This window comes from Bufo gargarizans, chromosome 3, assembly GCF_014858855.1.
Source record: "Bufo gargarizans isolate SCDJY-AF-19 chromosome 3, ASM1485885v1, whole genome shotgun sequence".
Lineage (NCBI taxonomy): Eukaryota > Metazoa > Chordata > Amphibia > Anura > Bufonidae > Bufo > Bufo gargarizans.
Window position 1 is genome coordinate 494,994,479 of NC_058082.1, and position 21,965 is coordinate 495,016,443.

The 21,965-nt window shown below is 45.6% G+C and overlaps 1 protein-coding gene across 1 annotated transcript in view; it reads right to left on the bottom strand.

Annotated features, from left to right (window-relative positions):
* NLK (nemo like kinase) overlaps window positions 1-21,965 on the bottom strand; it is a 190,003-nt gene that overhangs the window by 46,902 nt on the left and 121,136 nt on the right. The window contains exons 4-5 of the mRNA XM_044283849.1: window positions 9,097-9,203; window positions 2,316-2,401 (exon numbers count right to left, since the gene is read on the bottom strand). Of these exons, the coding sequence (XP_044139784.1) occupies window positions 2,316-2,401; window positions 9,097-9,203 (193 nt within the window). The remainder of the gene's footprint in view (window positions 1-2,315; window positions 2,402-9,096; window positions 9,204-21,965) is intronic.

A 21,965-nucleotide genomic window follows, 5' to 3' on the forward strand; every position in this document is an offset into this window, starting at 1 on the left:
TGAAGTACATTCACACGAGGTTCCTACTGCAAGGTTTTTATTATACTTACAAGATGGATAAAATCACATGCGGTGTATACAAATCAAATTGAGGGTGAATTGATTTGTATACACCGCATGTGATTATATCCATCTTGTAAGTATAATAAAAACCTTGCAGTTGGAACCTCGTGTGAATGTACTTCACTATTGGTGGCACCTTGATTTCTCATAAGGTTTCCTGGAGGAGAGGTGTACTTAAGTGAGCTGATCGCTTACCCATATTCAAGAAATTCCTGTGAGATCTGGAAAAGAGGATTTTTCATCTCTGTCCAGGTGCAGCGCGGTCCTTTTAAAGAAAACAGTGTCTATAGATTTGAACATTGCCCACTTCACTACTGGAATTTGGGACGCACCGAAAAAAAGGCAACGTACCTAAGGCTATTTTATATATTTCATATATATTTTATTTGCTAATGTGAACCTACCCTTACTAGCCCTAATTTCACATTACAGCAGGATTGCTGCAATGGAAGACACCATACCCCAAGTCCTGGGTTAACGCGGGCGTAAAAATTGGTTGTCAAGGCTTAGAAAAACATGGCTGCTTTATTCCAAAAACAACTCATGCCTGTCAATGGGTTGTGTCTGCTATTGCAGCTCAGATCCATTCAAAGGCACACCCAGCCCGTGGACAGGTGGACAGCACTGTTTTTGGAAGAAAGCAGCCATTGTTTTTAGGGGTGCACCGAAATGAAAATTCTGGTCCGAAACCGAAACCGAAAATTCAGGATACCCCTTGACCGAAACCGCCTTTTTGCCCAAATACTTTTAAAAGACCCCCCACCCCATAACAGTGCCATCCACAGACCCCCCCACCTCATAACAGTGCCATCCACAGACCCCCCCCACCTCATAACAGTGCCATCCACAGACCCCCACCCACCCCATAACAGTGCCATCCACAGACCCCCACCCACCCATAACAGTGCCATCCACAGACCCCCCCCACCTCATAACAGTGCCATCCACAGACCCCCACCCACCCCATAACAGTGCCATCCACAGACCCCCCACCCCATAACAGTGCCATCCACAGACCCCACCCCAACCCCCCCCCCCCATTGTACAATTAATAGAAAATAGCGGGGAGGGACTGGGAGGAGGAGCTGGGGGCCGGTGCGTTCACTGTGCTCCGGCCCCCAGCTCCAGTAGTTATAAAATGTTGTACAATTAATAAGCATTCTATTCATGAGGCCCCCTCTGCAGTATTACATTCAATACAGCCACATCCTACTCACAGGGCTGTCATCTTAATGCTGGCCGGCCGGGCAGAGGAGCGGCAGCGTCACAACTGACGTCATGTGCCCGGCCTACTTTCTGAATGAAGGAGGCGGCGCAGGCATGTGACGTCAGTCGTGACGCTGCCGCTCGTCTGCCCGGCCGGCCAGCACAGCCCTGTGAGTAGGATGTGGCTGTATTGAATGTAATACTGCAGAGGGGGCCTCATGAATAGAATGCTTATTAATTGTACAACATTTTATAACTACTGGAGCTGGGGGCCGGAGCACAGTGAACGCACCGGCCCCCAGCTCCTCCTCCCAGTCCCTCCCCGCTATTTCCGGCCGATATGTAAAAATATCGGCAGAAACAGATTAGGTGCATTCTCGGCCGCCGAAATTTCGGTGCACCCCTAATTGTTTTCTAGTCCTGGAGAACCCTTTTAACTTGTGGATCCATACATTGTAATAGTATATCGGTGTGTGGGAACTTGCTTTTGGCGGTGGTATACTATTACAACAGCAAAGAAAAACTTGATCTGTTGTTGAGTGTCGCTGCAGGATGATGTAGATTGTAAGCTCTTGCAGGCAGGGTCCTCTCCCTCAGTCTGTTAATATTTTCTTGTTTATTGTACTTTTATATTATGTATGTGTAACCCCTTCATGGAATTAATAGCGCCTTCAAATAAATAATAATGCTTTCTATAGCATCAGCCAGAATGGGGGATACTGTGCTATAAAAGCAGTATAGCGATCTCGCTGCACTAGTGATGCAAGACACATCCTATCCACCTAGATGCTCACTTCTCCTGCCCTGACAACACTTGGCAAATGGACGTGAACATACCCATTACTTTCTAGGACGGCAGGATACGTACTAATCATACTGTTGCCGGCTGAGAAAAAGTTGCAAGAAATATCCTATATACCTTAATGATACTATCACCCAACCGTGTATTTTACATAATCCTGTGCTCCGGAGAAGATCACACTCTTTACCCATGTACTACAAGTCAGTTAATTACATTTGCATTAGAAAAATCGGAGGAAAATTACCTTGAGTACGCAGTTGCTGTTCACGAGTAGATTCCCTGGTTTAATGTCTCGATGTAAAATGCCGGCTGAATGTAAATACTTCAGACCTAACGGCGAGAGAGGGAAGGAAAGAAGAACAAGTGCTGAGGTCTTGGCATTTCCACTTATAAAGGGACAGTCCTAAAAATGCTTTCTACACACACGTGAATAACGCATGCAATAATCTTCATTATGAATGAAGGCATATAAGGCCTGCACTAATAATGTCTAGGCTATGTTCACATGTGACTGATAAGCTGTTGGATTTTTGCGTGGCACATCCGCAGCGTTGTACAGTACCAGCAAAGCTGGATGAGATACTAACAGTGTACAAAATGCATGCGGATCGGAAGTCTACACCATGTCAATTTATGCTGCGGATCTGCCCAGCGAATTTCACCCTTTGGAATTAGAGGATGAAGTCCGAAGCCTTTTCTGCTGCACTTCCCAGCCTGTGTAAATATTTGCCTGTTCCAGTGTAGGACAGACCCAGTACGGGCCGCAGCCTCTATGAGGCTCTGTATTCTCGCCTACAACAGCTGTTTCTGGGAGAGAGGACGTCTGTAATTTGTAGCATTGCAGTCACGATCTGAGGCAACGTTTAGCAATGCAATAGCCAATTGGCGCTTAATTTTAAGATGAAATGTAGATAATTGACCTCTTCGTGCAGTCAATCCTTGCTATAAGGAGACACTGTAGCTGCTGCTGTGACTGAATTCTAGGTGAGCATTCTTCGCCATGTTAAAATAACGCTTTCCCTACCACATCACATCTTCCTAACCCCCATTTAATTGCTATTCTTCCCCAGTAACAGGTAATTATATAGAAGCTTTTATGCCGGCAGGTTGTTCCAGATCACTCCCACATTCTCCCCCGTGGCAGAGATTCAGTTTCAATCCTCAAACGCTCACTAGGTTTATGACCTCATCTGGCCCCAAGACTGAGATGTCCGAGATGTGGTGACATGGACAATGCCCACTATTCCACGCTGTCCACTTTCCATACGTTGGCCATAAATGTGATACTGCTTGCCACATTTGGCAGCACATTCAAAGCAATCAGACACATTCACTTGGTATTATCACACCAAAAACTGCACAATGTAATTTTATATGGTTCATTTTTGACCTTCTGGGCTATCTGGGCTGCAGGGAATCACTGTGTGAATACTGTAGGCAGCGTCCCTACTATAATGTAACAGGGAGCTGGCATCGGCAAAGTGCAGGTGTACACAGCGTGGAAGTGCAATGTCCCTGCACGCTCAGCACACCGGGCCCTTGAAATGCATTTCCAATGGGGTTGGAGACCTACCAGCGCTTTATACAGAAATACGGAAATTTATATTAATTGTATGTAATGTATCTATAGCATTTGCGCACACAGGCGAATATTAGAGAGAATATATATATATATATATATATATATATATATATATATATACACACACACACATACACATACACACACACACACACACACACATATATACACACACACATTCTACTACTACAAAAATATATAAAATATTTGTAAAACAAAAAAACAAACAAAAAAAAAAAGGTATAAAAGTAACCAATTTCAATGCCATAATTTCTTAAAGGGAACCTTCACTTTTAACAATTCCTACACCGCACCAGTTCCCCTTATAGAAGTGCACAACTGATGGACTAAAGAGTCATTTTTTTCAAATGGCAGCAAGACTTTACATTGAGTCTCCTTACTGCAATATCACTACTGATCTACTGCTACATGAAGTGAGCAATGCTATATCTCAGGGCTGTATTTAACATTTTGCTATTACATGCAGCGATCTCCTCCACAGTATAGGGAGGAGTGATCATTAATGCCATTGCTCGTCCCCATACTGAATCGCCGCTTGCCGAGAGCAGATCATGTTTAGACAGCACGATCTGCTGCCAGCAAACCTTGATTTTAAAGCAGCATGTAATTGGCGGCACTATTACACAGGTAGATCACCGCTAACGAACGTTCCAACGAATGCTCGTTAGAGATGATCTGGCTGACCATCGGTCAGTGTAAAGCTACTTTCACACTCGCGTTTTGTGCAGATCCGTCATGGACGGATCCGTTCAGAAAATACAACCGCCTGCACAGAGAATACAAACGGATCTGTTCTGAAACATAGCCAAGACAGATCCGTCTTGAACACCACTAAAAGTCAATGGAGGACGGATCAGTTTTCTATTGTTTCAGATTGTGTCATAGAAAATGGATCCGTCCCCATTGACTTACATTGTGTGTCAGAACGGATCCGTTTGGCACAATTTCGTCAGCAAGCAGCTGTCCGCCTCCAAAGCGGAATGGAGACTGAACTGATGCATTCTGAGCGGATCCTTTTCCATTCAGAATGCATTAGAATGCAAACTGATCCGTTTTGGACCGCTTGTGAGAGCCCTGAATGGATTTCACAAACTGAAAGCCAAAATGCAAGTGTGAAAGTAGACTGAGGCTACTTTCACACTTGTGCTAGGTGCGGATCCGTCTGGTATTTGCACAGACGGATCCGCACCTATAAATGCAAACAATGGTATCCGTTCAGTGCGGTTCCGTCTGCATAACAGCTTTTTCAGATCCAAGTTTCCACGATCATGAAAACTCAGATCCGACAGTATAGTCTAACACAGAGGCGTTCCCATGGTGATGGGGACCCTTCAAGTTAGAATATACTAAGAACTGTGTACATAACTGCGCCCTGCTGCCTGGCACCACCCAATCTCTTACAGGGCGCTGTGATCCTTCACAATTAACCCCTCAGGTGCCGCACCTGAGCGGTTAATTGTGCGGATCTCAGCCGCCTGATCGGGTGCTGCCAGGCACCCCCCCCTCCCTCCCAGGTATTAAAAGCATTGGTGGCCAGTGTGCCCCCCCCTCCCTCCCCAGTATTAAAAGCATTGGTGGCAGTGGCCACAGGCTAACCCCTGTGTTATTCCGCGTGCTTTTCAACTGCACACAGAGCACTAATGCATCCAGATCACACCACAATGTCCACGTGTAGGGTTTAAGATTTAAAGGGGTGGGAGAAGAAGTCTGCAACTGCAATAAAAATTAGTGTAGTCAAGTACCAAAAATAATTTACCTTGGAAAAAATAGCCCAATAAACCACATTTTGTAGTGCGTGTTATAACATTCGTTATTGGGTGTCCTGTGATGCATATCCAATTAACTTTTTTTTCAAATTCATTTTTCTGATGAAAGCAAGGCAGTTTTGGCCAATGTGGTCATGGTGTCTGTGTTAGGCGAGGTTCACATCACCATTTCGTTTTCTGTTCTTCTGACGGATGAGAAGAACGTAAAACAAAAAAAAACGGATCCATTATTTTGAGCAGCTGTTTCAGCCATTTCCATCTGAAATCCGTTTAGACAGGGGAAAAAAAAAATGAAAAGACGGAAATTGCTCAGACGGAAGCAAAATTAGCATAAACGGATGCTCAAAGCAAAATATTTTTTTTTGTTTTTTTCTGTTCTTCTGACGGATGAGAAGAACAGAAAACGAAACGCTAATGTGAACCTAACATTACTAGCCCTAATTTCACATTACAGCAGGATTGCTGCAATGGAAGACACCATACCCCAAGTCCTGGGTTAACGCGGGCGTAAAAATGGTTGTCAAGGCTTAGAAAAACATGGCTGCTTTATTCCAAAAACAACTCATGCCTGTCAATGGGTTGTGTCTGCTATTGCAGCTCAGATCCATTCAAAGGCACACCCAGCCCGTGGACAGGTGGACAGCACTGTTTTTGGAAGAAACCAGCCATTCTAGTCTTGGAGAACCCCTTTAACTGGTGGATCCATACATTGTAATAGTATCGGTGTGTGGAAACTTGCTTTTGGCGGTGGTCAGCAGGCCCCCCCCTCCTTCCCCAGTATTAAAAGCATTGGTGGCCAGTGCGGCCCCCCTCCCTCCCCAGTATTAAAAGCATTGGTGGCCAGTGCGGCCCCCCCTCCCTCCCCAGTATTAAAAGCATTGGTGGCCAGTGTGGCCCCCCCTCCCTCCCCAGTATTAAAAGCATTGGTGGCCAGTGTGGCCCCCCCTCCCTCCCCAGTATTAAAAGCATTGGTGGCAGTGGCCACAGGCTAACCCCCCCCCCCCCCCCCCCAAATCATTGGTGGCAGCGGAGCGGCATTTCCGATCGAAGCCCTCAAACGGATCTCACAAGCGGAACCCCAAACGCAACTGTGAAAGTAGCCTAATACACTAATACAGCCTTTACCCTACCTGTCCAGTTGACATGGTCATTTACACTATCATGATACTATCTTTTTCCATCTTCTTCCTATGTACCACGAACAGCACTGAGACGTTGAAATTTCCTTCAGGATCAATTAAAATGTATGTTATCTTATGTTAACACAGGCTGAGGTCGCAGGCAATGACTGGAGCTGAATGATCGCTACTTGGATGGTTTTTCCCCGTACAGTTTCCTGGTTTGTCAGCTGCACATGACGGCTTACACAGGACGACGTGAAGCTGGAGAACAAGGATTTTAAGTGCTGCATAAAAGATGCAATCACCAGCGAGCTAGCATTTCCTTGTTTGTCGGCACATTTACACAGGGCAGTTATTGAGAACTACCTGATAACTGGGCCCATGTGAAAGGGCTGTAAAGATAAGGATCAGTTCACATCACAGTTTAGCTTTCCATTCTTTCGATCCGTCAGAAGAACAGGAAAAAAAAAAAACACAACTTAAAAAAAACGGATCAGTTATTTTGAGCATCAGTTATGATCAGTTTGTGCCATTTTTGATGGGAGGAAACGGCCTGCATCCAGGATCTCAGACGGAAAGGCTCGAATGGACGCCAAATGCGCATAACAGAAGAAAGCGGATTTGTTTTGTTTTTTACAGGAACCTGTTCATTTTCAGAAGAACGGAAAATGAAACGGTGAAACCAGCCTGACACAAACTGATCATAAGTGATGCTAAAAAAATAAAAATAAAAAAAAGAGACGGATCAGTTATTTTTAGCGCAAAATGATCATAACTGAAGCTTAAAATAGAATGTTATGTTCTTCTGACAGGTCCAAACAGAAAGCTAAATGGTGATGTGAACTCACCCTGTCATTTCAGTTCATTTTTAATAACATGTAACGACAGGGAAATGAAACTTTTGTAATATACTTTATTAGGGATGAATGTTTCTTAGTTTCAGATAATAGGGTGTAAAGAGTCTCTGTAGCAACGCTCTAACTGATCATTACTTACATGTAACATACAGAGCCGTCCAGTCTGCCTCCCTATATGTGCCCTGCCTCTGCATGTAACACCCAGTTGTCTTCAGCGCTCAGCAGAACACTGAAGACAGGCTCTCTCTATTAACAGAGACTCTTTACACCCTGAGGGCTCATGCAGACGAACGTATTTTCTTTTCATGTCCGTTCCATTTTTTTGCAGACCGTATGCAGAACCATTCTAACGGGTCTGCAAAAAAACAGAAGAAGTTCCTCCGTGTGCATTTTGCTTCCGTATGTCCGTTCTGCAAAAAAAAATAAAAAATAGAACATTTCCTATTATTGTCTGGATTATGGACAAGGATAAGACTTTTTCTATTAGGGGCCAGCTGTTCCGTTACACAAAATATGAAATGCACGCGTAGGTCATCCGTATTTTTTTGCAGATCCGTTTTTTGCAGACCGCAAAATACATACGGTCGTGTGCATGAGCCCTAATAAAGTATATTACAATGCGTATCACTGTCCCTATACTATATTAAATATAAACCAAACAATTACACTCTAAAAAGGTACATGTTTCCCACCAAAATCAACATGCCAACTATGTGAGGCACAAACATGATGGGTCACCCGGGCAGAGAAACTCTTTGTAGCAGCTCTTCACTCTATAAGAGGGGTACTGAGAATGCATTTTTATTACCTCCATATATTATAGCATGTAGAACAACTATGCAGTTATGTAAATGATTACAGGTGTGGTCTGATCAGATACTGGTCTTGCTACAAGTGGGTATAAAAGTGCTCCCCCAACTGCCTTAGGCCTCATGCACATGGCCGTTGTGCGGCCGTTCCGTGATTTGGGGACCGCAATTTGCAGTCCCCAATGCACAGGCAACATCCATGCGGCGGCCGGGACCGATTGAGACCCATTCAACTTGAACATGTCCCTTTTTTTGCGGAGGCACGGAGAAAAACGCCACGAAAGCACTCTGTAGTGCTTCCGTACCGCAGCTCCGGATTGCAGACCCATTCAAGTGAATGGGTCCGCATCTGTGATGCGGGGAGCACATGGCCGGTGCCAGCATATTGTGGTCCCGCTGTTTGCTGGGCCGCGATACTGCCACAGCCGCGCAACAGCCGTGTGCATGAGGCCTTATTACTTTTGGATAGTGTACCCTTTGGCGAGAGATCGCCGACGGCTAGACATGCCTCTACCATGCATTTGAAGACATTTTGAACAGGTGACAGAGGGGGAGCATCACTGGACAGAGAGAAGCGGGATAGTTGTTTCGACATAGTGTACACCATCTAGACTGATCTGACCTAGCCGTTACAAGGTGTTAGGGCCCCAAGGCTTTTTAAATGGATGCCTTTGTATGGAATAGCGCAATCTACTTTTGGCCTTTTCTGGCTTATGGAACCCTATGAACATGTCTATTGTGTAGGTCAAGAGCTTTTCTGGCAAACAAACTAAAATGACATCACAACCCTGATTTGAACATAGCCAAAGTCTGTACCCAGTTATTTCGGTTACGGAGTAACGCACAACATATTTACTGAATAAACTTACCTCTTAAAATCTGATACAAAAAAACCTTGACATGATCCGAGCTGAGCGGCTGAGGAGAGACGATGATCTTATGGAGGTCACTCTGCATTAACTCGGTGACAACATATCTGAGCAATCAGTTAAGGTGAACACAGGGCACTGGAGTAAACAGGACTATTTACTCTGAAGGTAAAGAGATTTAACAAGGTCGTCATCACTCTAACAAACTAAAGAACAAGATAGCACAAGCCGGTGCAACAGAACAACAAGCACAAATCTACCACACATTTAGAGACAACCAGCTTTACCTCAACTGCATGCTAAAAAATATGCTCAGCAATAAAACAGGTTTGCTTCTTTCGAATATACTGTCATTTTCATCAGAAATCAGTAAGTTACAATGACTTATATGTGATGACTTCAGAACAGTGAAGTTGTGCAATTTTAAACATGCAAAATATACACTAGGGGAATCTATTAAGACTGGATTTTCTGATGCCAGCCTTAAATGGGTTGTCTCATCACAGACAATGGGGGCACATCACTAGGATATGCCCCCATTGTATGACAAGTGTGGGTCCCACAACTGGTACTCGTACCTAGATCGAGAACGGAGCCCCGAAAGTGGTGGAGGGCGCACTGCTCATGCGCAGCCACCCTAGATTCATTTATAGGGGGCCGCCAAAAAAAGCCAAGCGCTGGCTCAGACATTTCCATTGGGCCCATAGAAGTTAAAAGGAGCAGTGGCCAGTCATGTGCGGTGCGCTCCCATTCACTTCCATAGGGAGGGTGCTTGCAGGTGGCCGGACCAGAGTCCTCCAGGCACCACTGTGTTGGGCTCCGTTTAGGTGCAGGTCCAGCGACCCGCAACTAGTGATATGCCCGCATTGTCTGAGATGACACAACCCGTTTAAGAAAACTCCCTGGTGTACGACGATCCAGAATTATTAACAGGGATGATGTTGGTGCATCCTTGGGTGGTGTGCAGAAAATAAATGTATATATTAAATTTAAACTTAGTTCAGTGCAGCACACCTGGTGAAACAAACAGTAGCAAGGGGTGCCAGCGGTAATGCACCTCACCAAGGTGATGATCAATGAAAAATAAAGGCACCGCAGCACTTCCAGTAGGTGAAAATAGTGGGATCCTTTTATTCACCCATGCAACGTTTCGGTCCCAGCAAGTGGACCGAAACGTTGCACAGGTGAATAAAAGGATCCCACTATTTTCACCTACTGGAAGTGCTGCGGTGTATTTATTTTTTATATATATTACAAGGAACACATTATGTATAGTATGAGCCCCACCATATCATGAGGGTCCTGCATTCTGTGGACATTATGCGACCGAAGTTGGCATCTAGCTCAAGTATATATAGCTTATGGGCTTCTAGTCGTGTACAAATGAATTCCAGCACATTAAATAAAAAAGGACAAAAAAAAATAAAATCATAATTCCATTTCTCAAAAGTAACTGCACACACAGATCATGTAAAAAAAAAAAAAGCTGAAATGTGCTAGGAAGCAAAAAAAATTACTACATCTGACAGATCACCATGTCATAGCGCTGCCTTATTCCGGATGTAATTAGGTCCAATCAGAAGCCAAAAGCTTCAGAACTAGATGATCTAAGGAAACAGCGTTATGAGACGCGAGTCACAACCAAGAAAACACTGAAGTCTTCAGTGGGGATACCTTTTAGATTTTTTTAATGAACAGAATTGGGATGGAGCACACAACTACAAGTGATATGGCACAATACATTTCCTTTCGTCTTTCAGATATACAATAAAATAATAAAAAAAAAAAAAAAAAAGCCTCGGTAATGTATGCTCTATGCGCTGCTAGGCCAACTAAAGCACCTGCGCCTCTTCAGGCCTGAGGTATACACCAAGTGGCACGTGCAGTAAAGTGAAAAGCAGCCATGTGATTACTTCAGTGGGTAATTTAAAGAAGCCATGAGAATAGGAATGAGTGACGAGTGTGTTTGATGTTCCTGCTTCCACGAGAAGTGACAGCCTCTCAAGCAGATGGAGCCCAAGTGGGTTAAAACTTCCGTTCATGCAAGCAAATGTGAGAAACAGACTGGAAAGTTGGCATGGGCCTCGCAGCAGATTTCATTCACATGAACTTTATTCATTTTATCGCTGGAGTAACAGGTGACGAATGAAAATAAATGATCCGTGTTCACAACTTCACAATGAGATCATTTCTGGGACCTTTACCCACATATTAATCATCGTTCTGTGCCATTAAAGCTTTTCAGCTTGTTCTAGGAAAAAAAACGGGCACCAAATCACTTCTGTAGGGAACATACAGAACCAGAACTCTCCGTACTGCCGAGGCATGACATTTGTATAATTCTTAAAACCTACCCTTTCAACAAACTTTGCGTTAATCAATAGTACAGCACATGAGGAATAACACTATTACATGACTATTAACACAATATACCACTTGTATGTGGCACTTTTTAGCAGTTTTTCCCTCTGTAGGCTCTCTCTAGTTTGTTGCTGTCCTAGATCTGGTGGGGGAGACTAGATCTCATACACTGCACAAGGAAAGTAGAGCAGAATCTGCTCTTAACTTTCACTTGCTTAGAAGCAGCCCCCAGATCATTAAGTACATTGCAGTGAAGTACTGACCTGTATAGATGTGAGTAGAGCACTTTAGCTGAGAAAGAAATTGTTTGTGTAGTCTCTCTTCCCATGCCTTAGAGATGAGCAAGTGGGTTAGGGACAAAGTGGGTGGAATTTTCTGAAGAGAATGGAGGTAATGTGTGCCCTATATGAGTGGACAGGCAGTCAAGCCCCCCCCATTCGAATACTAGGATACTGATAAAGATGGCAGAGCGCTATAGTCTGTTCTCTCTGTTAGTCCTATAAGACTTCGAATGGAGAGGCAGCACACATTTGACTGCCTCTGCACATTAACCCCTCATTACCATGATTTATGAGGGTCCCAGTGGTGGCACCCCCTGCAATCAGACACGAATCCTCTATCCACATAGGTACGCATTCTGGGAAATCCCCTTTAAATTTATTTGACGGAACTGGTAAGGCAGATTAGGGAGCAATATTCAAACCGATTTTTCACCAACACTAGTGATCAGTCATAAATTTGATACATAGACCCCTAACACCCCCGCCCCCTAGAGAAAAGCTTTAGTTCAGGGAAATCCCACTGAATTGTGACTCTCTCTAGTTAACAAAAATAGTGTGAATAACTTGAATTGTTTAATTCGCCCATATATGAAACATTTCTGCCCTAAAGGGGTGAATAGGTGACTGAGTAGTGCTGCTACTTGTTCTTGACATCCATCACCTTCATCTATACCCACTTCTAACCATCTTTCTCTATACTTTATTTTATAAATGCTACCAAACCTGAAACACGCAGGACGATATGAAAAATATGTAATTTAACTATTTTTGCATCACAGCTTTAGTTTCTCATTAGCAGTTAGCAGATTTGGTGTGTACCATAAATATATGTAACATCAGGGTAGACTACAGTCACACGGATACCAGGGCGTGCGAGATTGCACTCCGTTCTGGTACATTTGTCAGCGCAGTCTCCTTCAGGCACGAGCAATCCACTGAACTCCTTATGGAAGGGAATAATGAAGTCCATAAATTCCAGCAGAGCATTAACTGCACAGGTATTACAACAATTCACTGGATAATGGACGTTTCCGCTAAATGTCAGCTCCTCTTACGCTATCAGAATTGAACCTTAAAAATAAACCTTCAGCTTGTATTAGAATTATTATTTCAAGCTGTTCGTCCTAGATTAAACATTTAAAAAAAAAAATAGTGCGCCCCTATGCTAGAGTTTATTCAGCACTGGTCAGCAAGATCAGCCCTGTTTAAACAAGGCATAATGCCTGAAGGGGTTGGTCCAGCTGAACAAAATGTATATGTATAAATAATTTGGGGCATTTCCAAAACAAATAAAAATAAATAAGTAAGAATTTCTTTGTTCAAATGTGGGCTTCAGTGCACCACTGATCGCAAGGCCAAGCTCCTCTGTGCACTTCAGCTCACTTGGCTTTCCAGTGCTCTGAAGCCTCCATTTGCATAAACATTTAAAAAAAGTATTTTTTTTTTGGGAACACCACAACCGATTTTCACAAGAAAAGACTCATTTTAGTCAGCAGGGTCAACCCCTCTAGGCAGTATGTCTGGTTTACTGGACTGACCCACCTGACATATCCTTTTTAAAGTGTCCAGTTGTAAAGTCTCCAGCCATGTTTGCAGCATACGCTGTACATTGCTGGCGATGGCCGGGGAACCGCAGTCATGTACAGCGCGTGCCAAATGCGCTGCCGTAAGACTTCAGGTCCAGGTGTGGGTACGTCTTCACTGCTTGGCCCTGTCATGGTGGTTGAGGAGTGGCCTGGAGTGAAAAAGAGCTGAGCCCTGGGTGCAATTTTGTTTTTGCAGTGGCTCTGCCCTTTCCTATACACTTGAAAGAAATGTATGTCAATGCATACCAATCTGACAGCGGCCAAAGACCTATTCTTTTCCTGCTGTATAAAGTACATTAAACTTAGTACTAACATGTTGTGTGCACATAGCTTAAAGGGAATGTCATCAGAATATGACTTTTTGCTTAAACCATGTTTTTATGTTATACAGATATACATGAAAATCCAAAATAATTTTTGGTGGTTATTTTTAATTTTCCATGTCAATCTTTGTTGAAAAACCAGGACAAAATCCCACAGTTTTCACACTGGCCACTAAGCCTAATAATAGTCTATGTCAATAGTCTAAGATCACTTTACTGCAGTTATCTGCTTATCATCACAGGAAGGATTACAATGACATACGGAAACTATACAAACATAACACAGGATTCACCATTCACAATAGGTGATGTTAAGATTCCAATGATCACAGCACTCATCCATCGCTGGTTTTCATAGGGTGAACGTCTGGGTTGGTCCCCACCTCCACCTCGGGAACTACTTTGTCTTTATATATACAAAATAGACAGCACTCCAGAGTTCAAAGTGAAGTAATTAGTGATTTTATTTAGCCGGACATAATTTCAGGCAACGTTTTGGGCTATATGTAGCCCTTCATAAGGCCCGGTATGAGGAGCATCAAGCATGTAAGCCTGCATGATCACAATAGGGGATGGTCACAGTTTATCTACTCCTTCCTTGTACAATGACCTCAGGTCACAGAGCATGCCCAGAAAACTCTCTCATGGAAGTCAATGAGTCAGCTCACGTCCAATGTGTCTATGGTCCATGGTGACTATCTCTAAATGATGTTAACAGCTCAGGCAAGATGACAGCCCCCTTAATCATGTTTGAGAAATAGAATAAAAAAAATCTACAATCAGAAAATAAAAACCGATTAAAGAAAAAGAAAAAAAAAGGGTGTGCATCTCTATACGGTTTTAACTAGAGGAAAACATTACGGGTGACACATTACCTTTAGCATATACAATATACACTAATGGGGGGAATATTTGAAGTCAGTTTTGTCGGAGTCTGTGTTGGAGTACTTTATGTCACATTTAACAAATGTCACATGCCTGATAAATTTGTCTTATCTTTAAACCCAACACTTGTTTAGAAAAGCTACTCCAGTTTTGCCACTTCCCCCTCCTGCTGGAGTGCGATCGTGACTTTTTTGCAACTTTTTAAACATTCTCAATGATTAATCTGGCGTGAAACCTATTAACATAGGTAACCACACCCACAATTCAAAATTGGAGTAGTGTAAAAAAATATATACAAAAAGTCGCACAATTTTTGCACAAGTGAGTGCACAAAGTCGCAAAAGCCCTATTTTGTGACTTTTTGAAGCCAGCAAAGCATAATAAAATCAGGGCCTATATGTATCTAGTCCCAAATTCCTTTTCAAAGTCCAAGAGTTCTGAATCAAGATGCAGCAGAAATGACATTTATATTTCCAACCATCTGGAAAATTGATCAATGCCTTCATTTCTTAGGGTACCCATAGGACAGGACCCCCGGAGCAACCTAACAGAAATGTAGTGAAGGGGTATTCCACAGGATAGGGGATAACTATCAGATCGGTGGGGGTTCTGGGACCCCTACAGATCATCAGGAAGGCTCCACCAGGTATGGGGGTCCCCATTCTCGTGACCGGTGAGAGTCCCAGCGGTAGGACCCCCACTGATCTGATAGTTATTCCCTATCCTGTGGATATGAGATAACTTTCTATAACGAGAACACCCCTTTAAGCTCGTGTACCAGTTGTCCGACAGACCATTTAAAGGGGTTATACTATGACTAATATAAATAATGAAAATCAGACCTCATATAGTACATGCTAGAACCAGACCTCAACCTCACATGGATCCAGAGATCTCCACATTTATTGCTCAACAATAGAGTTGAGCGAACACCTGGATGTTCGGGTTCGAGAAGTTCGGCCGAACATCCCGGAAATGTTCGGGTTCGGGATCCGAACCCGATCCGAACTTCGTCCCGAACCCGAACCCCATTGAAGTCAATGGGGACCCGAACTTTTCGGCACTAAAACGGCTGTAAAACAGCCCAGGAAAGGGCTAGAGGGCTGCAAAAGGCAGCAACATGTAGGTAAATCCCCTGCAAACAAATGTGGATAGGGAAATTAATTAAAATAAAAATTAAATAAATAAAAATTAACCAAAATCAATTGGAGAGAGGTTCCATAGCAGAGAATCTGGCTTCCCGTCACCCACCACTGGAACAGTCCATTCTCAGATATTTAGGCCCCGGCACCCAGGCAGAGGAGAGAGGTCCCGTAACAGACAATCTGGCTTCATGTCAGCAGAGAATCAGTCTTCATGTCATAGCAGAGAATCAGGCTTCACGTCACCCACCACTGTAAGAGTCCATTTTCATAAATTTAGGCCCAGCACCCAGGCAGAGGAGAGAGGTCCCGTAACAGACAATCTGGCTTCATGTCAGCAGAGAATCAGTCTTCATATCATAGCAGAGAATCTGGCTTCCCGTTACCCACCACTGGAACAGTCCATTCTCAGATATTTAGGCCCCGGCACCCAGGCAGAGGAGAGAGGTCCCGTAACAGACAATCTGGCTTCATGTCAGCAGAGAATCAGTCTTCATATCATAGCAGAGAATCAGGCTTCACGTCAGCCACCACTGCAACAGTCCATTGTCATAAATTCAGGCCCAGCACCCAGGCAGAGGAGAGAGGTCCCGTAACAGACAATCTGGCTTCATGTCAGCAGAGAATCAGTCTGCATGTCATAGCAGAGAATGAGGCTTCACGTCACCCACCACTGCAACAGTCCATTTTCATAAATTTAGGCCCAGCACCCAGGCAGAGGAGAGAGGTCCCGTAACAGAGGATCTGGCTTCATGTCACCAGAGAATCAGTCTGCATGTCATAGCAGAGAATCAGGCTTCACGTCACCCACCACTGCAACAGTCCATTTTCATAAATTTAGGCCCAGCACCCAGGCAGAGGAGAGAGGTCCCGTAACAGAGGATCTGGCTTCATGTCACCAGAGAATCAGTCTGCATGTCATAGCAGAGAATCAGGCTTCACGTCAGCCACCACTGCAACAATCCATTGGCATATATTTAGGCCTAGCACACAGGCAGAGGAGAGAGGTCCCGTAACAGACAATCTGGCTTCATGTCAGCAGAGAATCAGTCTTCATATCATAGCAGAGAATCAGGCTTCACGTCAGCCACCAATGCAACAGTCCATTGTCAGATATTTAGGCCCAGCACCCAGGCAGAGGAGAGAGGTCCCGTAACAGAGGATCTGGCTTCATGTCAGCAGAGAATCAGTCTTCATGTCATAGCAGAGAATCAGGCTTCACGTCACCCACCACTGTAAGAGTCCATTTTCATAAATTTAGGCCCAGCACCCAGGCAGAGGAGAGAGGTCCCGTAACAGACGATCTGGCTTCATGTCAGCAGAGAATCAGTCTGCATGTCATAGCAGAGAATGAGGCTTCACGTCACCCACCACTGCAACAGTCCATTGTCATAAATTCAGGCCCAGCACCCAGGCAGAGGAGAGAGGTCCCGTAACAGACAATCTGGCTTCATGTCACCAGAGAATCAGTCTGCATGTCATAGCAGAGAATGAGGCTTCACGTCAGCCACCACTGCAACAATCCATTGGCATATATTTAGGCCTAGCACACAGGCAGAGGAGAGGTTCATTCAACTTTGGGTAGCCTTGCAATATAATGGTAAAATGAAAATAAAAATAGGATTGAATGAGGAAGTGCCCTGGAGTCCAATAATATATGGTTATGGGGAGGTAGTTAATGTCTAATCTGGACAAGGGACGGACAGGTCCTGTGGGATCCATGCCTGGTTCATTTTTATGAACGTCAGCTTGTCCACATTGGCTGTAGACAGGCGGCTGCGTTTGTCTGTAATGACGCCCCCTGCCGTGCTGAATACACGTTCAGACAAAACGCTGGCTGCCGGGCAGGCCAGCACCTCCAAGGCATAAAAGGCTAGCTCTGGCCACGTGGACAATTTAGAGACCCAGAAGTTGAATGGGGCCGAACCATCAGTCAGTACGTGGAGGGGTGTGCACACGTACTGTTCCACCATGTTAGTGAAATGTTGCCTCCTGCTAACACGTTGCGTATCAGGTGGTGGTGCAGTTAGCTGTGGCGTGTTGACAAAAGTTTTCCACATCTCTGCCATGCTAACCCTGCCCTCAGAGGAGCTGGCCGTGACACAGCTGCCTTGGCGACCTCTTGCTCCTCCTCTGCCTTGGCCTTGGGCTTCCACTTGTTCCCCTGTGACATTTGGGAATGCTCTCAGTAGCGCGTCTACCAACGTGCGCTTGTACTCGCGCATCTTCCTATCACGCTCCAGTGCAGGAAGTAAGGTGGGCACATTGTCTTTGTAGCGTGGATCCAGCAGGGTGGCAACCCAGTAGTCCGCACAGGTTAAAATGTGGGCAACTCTGCTGTCGTTGCGCAGGCACTGCAGCATGTAGTCGCTCATGTGTGCCAGGCTGCCCAGGGGTAAGGACAAGCTGTCCTCTGTGGGAGGCGTATCGTCATCGTCCTGCCTTTCCCCCCAGCCACGCACCAGTGATGGACCCGAGCTGCGTTGGGTGCCACCCCGCTGTGACCATGCTTCATCCTCATCCTCCTCCACCTCCTCCTCATCCTCGTCCTCCTCGTCCTCCAGTAGTGGGCCCTGGCTGGCCACATTTGTACCTGGCCTCTGCTGTTGCCAAAAACCTCCCTCTGAGTCACTTCGAAGAGACTGGCCTGAAAGTGCTAAAAATGACCCCTCTTCCTCCTCCTCCTCCTCCTCCTCCTGGGCCACCTCCTCTTCCATCATCGCCCTAAGTGTTTTCTCAAGGAGACATAGAAGTGGTATTGTAACGCTGATAACGGTGTCATCGCCACTGGCCATGTTGGTGGAGTACTCGAAACAGCGCAACAGGGCACACAGGTCTCGCATGGAGGCCCAGTCATTGGTGGTGAAGTGGTGCTGTTCTGTAGTGCGACTGACCCGTGCGTGCTGCAGCTGAAACTCCACTATGGCCTGCTGCTGCTCGCACAGTCTGTCCAGCATGTGCAAGGTGGAGTTCCACCTGGTGGGCACGTCGCATATGAGGCGGTGAGCGGGAAGGCCGAAGTTACGCTGTAGCGCAGACAGGCGAGCAGCGGCAGGATGTGAACGCCGGAAGCGCGAACAGACGGCCCGCACTTTATGCAGCAGCTCTGACATGTCGGGGTAGTTGTGAATGAACTTCTGCACCACCAAATTCAGCACATGCGCCAAGCAAGGGATGTGCGTCAAATTGGCTAGTCCCAGAGCTGCAACGAGATTTCGCCCATTATCACACACCACCAGGCCGGGCTTGAGGCTCACCGGCAGCAACCACTCGTCGGTCTGTTGTTCAATACCCCGCCACAACTCCTGTGCGGTGTGGGGCCTGTCCCCCAAACATATGAGTTTCAGAATGGCCTGCTGACGTTTACCCCGGGCTGTGCTGAAGTTGGTGGTGAAGGTGTGTGGCTGACTGGATGAGCAGGTGGAAGAAGAGGAGGAGGAAGCCGAGAAGGAGGAGGTGGCAACAGGAGGCAAAGAATGTTGCCCTGCGATCCTTGGCGGCGGAAGGACGTGCGCCAAACAGCTCTCCGCCTGGGGCCCAGCTGCCACTACATTTACCCAGTGTGCAGTTAGGGAGATATAGCGTCCCTGGCCGTGCTTACTGGTCCACGTATCTGTGGTTAGGTGGACCTTGCTACAGATGGCGTTGCGCAGTGCACACTTGATTTTATCGGATACTTGGTTGTGCAGGGAAGGCACGGCTCTCTTGGAGAAGTAGTGCCGGCTGGGAACAACATACTGTGGGACAGCAAGCGACATGAGCTGTTTGAAGCTGTCTGTGTCCACCAGCCTAAATGACAGCATTTCATAGGCCAGTAGTTTAGAAATGCTGGCATTCAGGGCCAGGGATCGAGGGTGGCTAGGTGGGAATTTACGCTTTCTATCAAATGTTTGTGAGATGGAGAGCTGAACGCTGGCGTGTGACATGGTTGAGACGCTTGGTGACGGAGGTGGTGGTGGTGGTGTTGGTGGTACATCCCCTGTTTGCTGGGCGGCAGGTGCCAACGTTCCTCCAGAGGCGGAGGAAGAGGCCGAGGCGGCAGCAGCAGAATAGGCCGAGGCGGCAGCAGCAGAAGAGGTAGCAGGGGGAGCCTGAGTGACTTCCTTGGTTTTAAGGTGTTTACTCCACTGCAGTTCATGCTTTGCATGCAGGTGCCTGGTCATGCAGGTTGTGCTCAGGTTCAGAACGTTAATGCCTCGCTTCAGGCTCTGATGGCACAGCGTGCAAACCACTCGGGTCTTGTCGTCAGCACATTGTTTGAAGAAGTGCCATGCCAGGGAACTCCTTGAAGCTGCCTTTGGGGTGCTCGGTCCCAGATGGCGGCGGTCAGTAGCAGGCGGAGTCTCTTGGCGGCGGGTGTTCTGCTTTTGCCCACTGCTCCCTCTTTTGCTACGCTGTTGGCTCGGTCTCACCACTGCCTCTTCCTCCGAACTGTGAAAGTCAGTGGCACGACCTTCATTCCATGTGGGGTCAAGGACCTCATCGTCCCCTGCATCGTCTTCCACCCAGTCTTGATCCCTGACCTCCTGTTCAGTCTGCACACTGCAGAAAGACGCAGCAGTTGGCACCTGTGTTTCGTCATCATCAGAGACATGCTGAGGTGGTATTCCCATGTCCTCATCATCAGGAAACATAAGTGGTTGTGCGTCAGTGCATTCTATGTCTTTCACCGCTGGGGAAGGGCTAGGTGGATGCCCTTGGGAAACCCTGCCAGCGGAGTCTTCAAACAGCATAAGAGACTGCTGCATAACTTGAGGCTGAGACAGTTTCCCTGGTATGCATGGGGGTGATGTGACAGACTGATGGGGTTGGTTTTCAGGCGCCATCTGTGCGCTTTCTGCAGAAGACTGGGTGGGAGATAATGTGAACGTGCTGGATCCACTGTCGGCCACCCAATTGACTAATGCCTGTACCTGCTCAGGCCTTACCATCCTTAGAACGGCATTGGGCCCCACCATATATCGCTGTAAATTCTGGCGGCTACTGGGACCTGAGGTAGTTGGTACACTAGGACGTGTGGATGTGGCAGAACGGCCACGTCCTCTCCCAGCACCAGAGGGTCCACTAACACCACCACGACCATGTCCACGTCCGCGTCCCTTACTAGATGTTTTTCTCATTGTTATGGTTCACCACAACAACAAATATATTATTTGGCCCAATGTATTGTATTCAAATTCAGCGGGATATAAATTTGAGGCCTAGTATTTAGGCGCTGGGTGACCGGTATGGATTTAGTGACAGAATTAGACTTGGAAATGCACAGAAGCGTGTGTGTGAAGTTATTCTGAATGACCCTATGTGCACCTTGAATATTATATACCCTTTTTGGGATAGATTTCAAATAGCTCTGATATAGCAGGAACCACTAAATTATGAAATTGCTAAATTGGGAATTGTATTTCAACCCAGAACAAAAAATGTGCTTTGACGGACACTAAATATCTTGCCCAGCAACAACAGTACAGCGGTAACGAGAGATTTAGCAGGATATAAATTTGAGGCCTAGTATTTAGGCGCTGGGTGACAGGTATGGGTTTAGTGACAGAATTAGACTTGGAAATACACAGTAGCGGGTGTGTGTGAAGTTATTCTGAATGACCCAATGTGCACCTTGAATATTATATACCCTTTTAGGGATAGATTTCAAATAGCTCTGATCTAGCAGAAACCACTAAATTATGAAATTGCTAAATTGGGAATTGTATTTCAACCCAGAACAAAAAATGTGCTTTGACGGACACTAAATATCTTGCCCAGCAACAACAGTACAGCGGTGGGTAACGAGAGATTTAGCAGGATATAAATTTGAGGCCTAGTATTTAGGCGCTGGGTGACAGGTATGGGTTTAGTGACAGAATTAGACTTGGAAATACACAGTAGCGGGTGTGTGTGAAGTTATTCTGAATGACCCAATGTGCACCTTGAATATTATATACCCTTTTAGGGATAGATTTCAAATAGCTCTGATATAGCAGAAACCACTAAATTATGAAATTGCTAAATTGGGAATTGTACTTCAACCCAGAACAAAAAATGTGCTTTGACGGACACTAAATATCTTTCCAAGCAACAACAGTACAGCGGTAACGAGAGATTTAGCAGGATATAAATTTGAGGCCTAGTATTTAGGCGCTGGGTGACAGGTATGGGTTTAGTGACAGAATTAGACTTGGAAATACACAGTAGCGGGTGTGTGTGAAGTTATTCTGAATGACCCAATGTGCACCTTGAATATTATATACCCTTTTAGGGATAGATTTCAAATAGCTCTGATATAGCAGAAACCAC